General features: G+C 44.8%; 1 protein-coding gene across 4 annotated transcripts in view; it reads left to right on the top strand.

Moving 5' to 3' along the window:
• The first annotated feature begins 2,570 nt into the window (after positions 1-2,570).
• The window catches only part of EDA (ectodysplasin A), a 1,043,344-nt gene continuing 1,038,697 nt past the window's right edge, over positions 2,571-7,217 (top strand). For 3 of the 4 annotated variants that reach the window (XM_006868513.1, XM_006868515.1, XM_006868514.1), the window contains exon 1: positions 2,577-3,189. In XM_006868513.1, the coding sequence (XP_006868575.1) occupies positions 2,812-3,189 (378 nt within the window). In that variant the 5' untranslated portion in view covers positions 2,577-2,811. Of the gene's footprint in view, positions 3,190-7,217 lie in introns of all 4 variants that reach the window. The other variant, XM_006868512.1, reaches the window with a different exon arrangement.

Below are 7,217 nucleotides of genomic sequence, written 5' to 3' on the forward strand. Positions count from 1 at the left end.
TGTAGAATACAGTAAGCTGAGACTGATATGGCTGCTGAGCAGTAGCAGCAGCACCACCAGAAATAGCTTCAATTTGTTCCCTTTTTGTTTTAAGGGAAGAGGGATGACCTCTTTGAACAATATTAGCAACCAAGTTAATAGAGTCAACTATACTGTTACTGTGGTAAAGTGCCCTGGGGTCAGTTCAGACTGATAATTACCCTATATAGGGTTGCCAAGGAACTGCTGGTGAATTTGAACCACTGACCTATGGTTCAAACCAACCTTGAGGTTGAGTGCTTACCCTAAGGTGCAACACTAGGCACAAATAAAACACAATGTTATAGCTGCTGAAGTTCAAAATCCTCATTTTATAATTGAAGAAACCAAGTTCCCCCTACCCCCAAAGTACAATGATTTGCAAATTAGTGGCAATGTCATGTCTCTTGACTTCTAGTCTAGCATTCTCTCCAACAATCCTGAACTCTTAAAATTAAGCCTGGACAAGCAGGACTTGAGAGCAGCTGTTTAATGCCTCCCCAACCCCCACTCCCTTTACCTGTATAGTAATGATATTCTTTGAAAACATTATATTTCATGTGTCAGGTTTAATGAGAGGACACAAAGATGTTATTGAAACATTGAAACCATTCACAAAATATGTGGAAGAAAAATGATGTTGTTGTTAAGTGCTGTCGAGTCAGTTCTGACTCACAGTGACCCTTATAGGGTTTCTGAGAAGTGGGTTTGAACAGCTGAACTTGAGATTCAACCCAACATTGGAGCCCAGTGCTTTATCCTAGCACACCAGGATAAAGTGCCACACCAGGACTCTAGGTCTAATATGACTTCTGTGCTCTCAGAACTGACCTACCAGATGCTTTTGATTTTATTTCATTGTTTTACTTTTGTTGTCTTTTCTATTTTACCTCTACTTTTTTCTCTCTCCCACCAATCTAGGTCATAGGCTTTCCCATAAGCATTCATGGGCATCACTGAGACTCCTTGGTGGCACTGAAGATTCCTTTGTCACATCAATGAAACTGCTAATTACTCATTTCTCATTAGTTATAACATGGGAACGCGAGTACATAGTCACTAAGAAACCTGCATTTTCCCCTGCTACAGTCATTCAACTCTCTAGAATCTCAGATTAAGTCTTGTTAATTGTAATTTTTGATTAATCCAGCCTGGTGTGGTACTGTGGGTTAATGTGCTGGACTGCAAAGTCGCTTTGAACTGCAAAGTTGGTGGTTCAAGCTCACAGTTGCTCCACGAAAACCCTGTGCAGGGTCACTATGGGTTGGAAACATCTCAACGACATTTAACAACAGCAAGAATCTATTGCTCTGGCATTTGACACTTTTTTTGTTGTTATTGTTGATGTTTTGAATCGTTTTCAGATTGGTATAGCTGTTAGAGATGCTGCAGTTGCAGCACTGTGCATCTGGAACATTTGGCTGACTTGTTGAACTTCCCCTAGAACAACTACAATGGAAGGAGAAGTGTGGAGAGGCCAGAACAGTTGCCTGTAAATAGAAATGGCAATAGTGTCTGGTTACTATGTGGACCACCCTTGCAAAAATCAACCTAATTCTGGCTCTCACTTTCCCCATTTGCTCACTGAAGTCACATGTTCTCCACTGAAAACTCCTGCTACAATTGAAGAAAAGAAGCTACTCTGGTTGTGAGTTCTCTTATGTAATTCTTTCTGGTGTGGCGCTGTAGGGTCAGCACTGGTCTTCGAACCACAAGATTTGGCAGTTCAATCCCACCAGTTGCTTCTTGGAAACTATATAGAGTCGCTATAAGTCAGAGCTGACTCAACAACACTTAAGTGATTGATCCTTTAACAACCTGTAGTTAAAGGATCAACACATACTTAGTGTATTAATGGATATGTAAGAAATCCTAGGGGACTGGTTTAACCTTGGGGGAACAGTATCACTTCAGTCCCGCTTGGCATAGGTCAGTTTCTTTCTTAGATAGACTGAGAGTCCAGACTCAGTCCAGGAGGGAAGCTTCCTGAGTCACACTCCATTCCTACTCCCTTAGGCTCCCATGGTCCTGAGTTTCCTTTTCTTCTGGCATGCCATTGGATTGCAAATACAGCAGGCATAGTTTTATTCCAAATCCAGAACTGTTTTAATTAGTTTAACGTTTGCTAAACGCTTTGAAGTTTGAAAGTAACATGTTATGCATGAATGATGTTATCAACAACTGAATTTAATTGCAACTATTTCTATTAATACTAGCTTCTGCCTCCATTCCTTTCCCCTCCAAGGTTCCCAAATTCTTCTCAGCCTCCCCTTCCTTCCTTTTCCCTTGTACTGGCGCTAAAGGGTTAAATAGGGGCGGAGTCCAGGGATGAATGACAGTGGCAATCACCTACTGGTACTGGGAAAAGGAGAGGGCTGGGTGGGGCTGCCAGGCAGAGGCGAACCTACACGCCTCCAGGCCCCACCCCGCGGTTTGAGGCGCGGGTCGAACGGCAGGGGGCGGGGCACCAAGACTTGGCGGGCCGGGTAGCTGGGCGTCCCGGCAGCCGCTTGAGGGATGGGGCGGGATCGGGCCGGGGCCTCCTCCTTCACTCCTTCGGCGGGCTGAGCCGCCCCTCTCTCCCGCCCCTCCTCCTCTCTTTCCCACCCCTAGAAGTGAAGCAGCACATGCGGCTGCTCCTTGCACTGTCCCGCCCAGCCACCGTCGCACAGGAACGGGTCCCTACAGCCCCCAGCCGATGGCAGGACAGTAGCCGCCTGTCAGGGGTCGTGAACGGCTGAAGCAGACGCGACGGCTTCCCGGCCTCAGAGTGTGTGTGTGTCTCCGAAGGCCATGGGCTACCCAGAGGTAGAGCGCAGGGAACCGCCGAGCGAGCAGGGAAGCCAGGGCTGCGGCTGTCGCGGGGCCCCTGCCCGGGCAAGCGAAGGGAACAGCTGCGGGCTCTTCCTGGGTTTCTTTGGTTTCTCTCTGGCGCTCCACCTGCTGACGTTGTGCTGCTACCTAGAGTTGCGCTCCGAGTTGCGGCGGGAAAGGGGAGCCGAGTCCCGCCTTGGCGGCCCCAGCGTCCCTGGCACCTCTGGCACTCTGAGCAGCCCCAGTGGCCTCGACCCTGACGGTTCCATCATCCGCCACCTCGGGAAGTCGTCTCAGCAGCAGCCTCTGGAACCCGGAGAAACCACACTCCCCCTCAACTCCCAGGACGGGCACCAGGTGAGTCACCTAGTAGGGGTGGCGGTAGCAGTGGCAGCGACGGCGGCGGCAGCGGCCCCCTCCCATGTGGATAGGGCGGGGGCCCTCCACCACAGGGCCCTGGGAAGACTCTGCCACCTCAAGCCAAGTTAGAGGGAGAACCTGGGAGGGGGCAGGCCAAAGAGGGGAGGGCTTGCCCCAGGGCAGGTTGTTCTAGGTCCCTGGCCCAACTCGCCCAGACTCTCTGTGGACCCCTTGAATTGTCAACTCTGGCTGGTGCCTGTCTCCACCGCCCCTGGCTACGGTTTGCCTCAGGGAAAGTTGCCAACTCGGCCTTACCCGGCCCGGTCCGGCCCAGCCCGGCCCGTGAAGAGGTAGTGCCCGCGCTGCATGTCTGGTGGATTAACGGCAAGCAATTTGGCTCTCTGGTACTTCAGAGAGGTTCTCTGCCCGCGGTGCTTGTTTTTTCGTGTCCAGGGCTGATGCCAGCACTAGCAGACTCTTCTTTGGAGCTGGAGCTATAAACAGCTGTAATCAACGCCCCACGCCCGTTGAAACAACAGTTAGCCATAGTTTTAACTGGGGGAAGGGGGGCGGAATCCGTGGTTATGCGCTGACCAGACGTGGGCTTGTTCACACTTACCTGCAATTTGAGACCAATTGTCCTCAGTGTTCTAGCGACGATCAGCGCCCCTGAGGAATTCTGGTAGAAATATGCCGTCTTGCTAGACTACTTCTGAGCAGCAATTTAAAAAAAATCTATGGAAATAAAACTCACCCTTTGCATGCCGGTTCTAGTTACTTTTTTGGGGGTGTTGTGTGTTGGAATGGGGAGGTGGGTGTGAAGTTTCTTCACTACTGATAGCTTGAGAATAGGAATTGGCTAATGGAATAATTCTGGAGTAGAATCCTTATGGAGGTCCTGGGGTGGCACTGTAGGATAAGCACTGAACTCTTAACCACAAGGTCAGCGGTTCAAACCTCCAGCTGCTCCTGGAAAACACCTATACAGGGTTGCTATGAGTTGGAACGACTCCACAATACTTAACAAACAACAACAAAGTCATTATGAGTTGGAAGCAAATCCAGTCTCTGGAGCAGTTTTAGTTTTTTACTCTTTATGGTGTTTCTGCCCTTGTTAGTGAGCAGATTTTGTTTTTGGATCTTTATGGTGTTTTTGCCCTTCTTTGCAAAACCCCTAGCTTTGGTGTTTTTAAATTTTTTCTACTTTTTCTAGCTCTTTATTTAAGTAAATTGAGTGCATTTAAAGTAAGTATTGTCTCTACTGTTATGTTTTGTCTTATATGTGAAACTTAGGGAAAACATCCCAGGATCCTTTTGAGGTGGTTAAATAATAGCAAATTTGTACCTCTTGGGGAAGAAGACAAGTTGTTCAAATAAGTCCTTGAGGTTGGGGACCCAGCTCTTCTATATTTACTGCCACATCCAAAGTAATTGTCACAACTCTGTAAATATTATCTGTCCTAATTTGACCACCTATACAAAGATGTACACATTATAGAAGCATCATATTCATAATACTATAATGTTAAGACTGACACATTTTTTACATTGTACATTATAAAGTTGCCTGGAGCCTTAAAATATCTTGTTCACACACTCCAACTTATATAACAGCTTATCAAAAAAGAATCAACAGACATGCTTTTCATACTTGAAACTTTAAATACTATGGCTAAATGATAATTAACTAGGATTCTGGTTGCTCTATCTTTTCTTCCCCCCCCCCCCTCGCCCCCAGATGCCCAACAGAAATATTTAGCATCTGAACATAGGCGTTCTGTGGAAAGATAAAGGATTTACCTTCCTTAGTCAAATCGTGGCTAAGCCTTTTTGGCATTCACAATGGAGACACCCTCTTTAAAGACTAAGGATTAACAGGACAGCTGTACTCTAGGGCTTCTGTGATGGCATAGGACTATCACTGGTCTGTAATGGAGTTTGTTGCCTGCTTTTTGCATAACACTTCAATTGTTCTGCCAGGTTTAAACACAGATTCCTGTCTAATGTTCTTTAGTCTTTCTGTTTGAATGTATTTGAGTAGTAGAAACGAGCATACTGGCGCTTTACATTTGTTGACATCAATTGAGTCAATGTTTTTTAGTTATGCAGTCATAATGAATCCATTTTATTTGTTCCTCTTTAAGGATGGGGTAGACCATGAGGTGGAAGGAGTGACTTGCTCAAGGTCACCAAACAAGGGTAAAAACTATTATGAAAGTTGGTCAGTGTCCACTCCCCTATAGGATACTATGTCCTAGAGATTCTTTTTGAGTGGCAAGTGGAGCTACATTGTAGACTTGTTACAAAGCAGAAGGTTCATCATTTTCTACTCTACCTCTATTTTGACCAGACTAAGTTTAAACATGTATGTATTTTTCCTTCAATTTCAGGAAAATTGGAGCATACTTTGAAAGAATTTTAGCCCAGATTCAGCTTAAGTTTATTTTGAGGATGTTAGCTTGAGCATAAAAAAATAAAAACAAAAGGAAAAGTTTATTGGCTATTAGAGTAAAGTTGATACAGTTATCTTGGGTACAATTTCTAGTGCCCTGGTGCACCCTCTGCTGGCTTTACAAGGACATTTAATTGCATTATCTGCTGATAGTCAAAATTCTGCAGTTGTGCTGACAGAAATTTTGATTCATAAAGAAGGAAGTAAACAGTCTTGTGGGATTTTGGCCACGTAGATCATATTTTTATATTTTAGTTTTTCAACACAAATAGCTGCTGTTACAGCAACTCTTGGATAGAGAGGAAGAAAGATAAAAATATGCACCATTCAATGGGCAATACATTCAGGTTTCTCAACACTTTATCTGCAAGGAGTGAGGCAAGTTGAGGAGAATAAACTGCAGGAAGATATCATGAGACTAACTGGGTAGAACAGTCAGAAGCCCTTCATCATGAACATGGTAAGGCCATGCAGGTAGGCAAAAGTAAACATATCCATACTTAAGAGAAGATCTACGAAAGAAAGTCTATTCATAGTTATGAGATGATGGGTTCTGGGCTGTCAGTTATGACTCTAGAAAGGGTCATAGAAATCATTACATGAGGGGGCTTCAAAAAGTCTGTGGAAAAATTTTATCTTTTAATTAAATTTTCTATGAATTTGTTGTAGCCCCCTTGTTGTATGTTGTTAAGTGCTGTGAAGTTGGGGTTTCGGAGAAATGGCAGGTGGTTTTGAACTCATGGGATTTCAGAGAAATGGCAGGTGGTTATGAACCGCTTACCTTGCTATTCAAACCGACCTTGGAATCCAGTGGTTATCCTACAATGCCACACCTGGATTCCGTTATACTTCAATTAGAAAAAGACTTGAAAGAACACAGAAGGGCAATTAGAATATGTAGCAGAGAGATTACCAATGTTTTCCATGGGAAATATTTAAAAAGCCTCCCAATTCTGGTAACAAAATGAGGGTTACATCAGGTCTTCTAGGATATGACTGTCTCCTTTAGCTAGAGCAGCCAAATACTGGTAGACTTGTCTGGATACTTACTAGAGAGGCTTTCAGTGGCTAGGTACATTCCAGTGGTCTTCAAGTAAGCCTATACACAATATGATTGTTGTTGTTAAGTGTCATCAAGTCAGCTCTGACTCATAGTGACCCTGTATATGGTGTCCGAGGAGCAGCTTGCTGGTGAGTTTGAACCACAGACCTTGTGGTTAGCAGTTCAGTGCTTATCCTACAGTGCTACACCAGGACACCATATGATTGCTAAAACAAATAATAAAAATTAAACACACTTTTTTAAATGTTTTATTGTGAATTATGTGATAGTTTACATGGGAGAACATTAGTTTTACATTCATCCTATCATATATCATTCCATTGCTATGGTTACAAACCCATCCATGCATCATCAACTAACCAAAGGGTATATACACTACAAGCCTGCCCCCAGGTCATCAGCACACAGCCCCTCTCCCTCTCTGTGTCTAAAGTCCCCAACTGCTCCATCTCTCCATGTCATTGTCTCTGCCTCCATCTCAGGCATCACTGCTTCTCTGGGTAGGGTCCC

Source organism: Chrysochloris asiatica, unplaced genomic scaffold, assembly GCF_000296735.1.
Source record: "Chrysochloris asiatica unplaced genomic scaffold, ChrAsi1.0 scaffold00118, whole genome shotgun sequence".
Lineage (NCBI taxonomy): Eukaryota > Metazoa > Chordata > Mammalia > Afrosoricida > Chrysochloridae > Chrysochloris > Chrysochloris asiatica.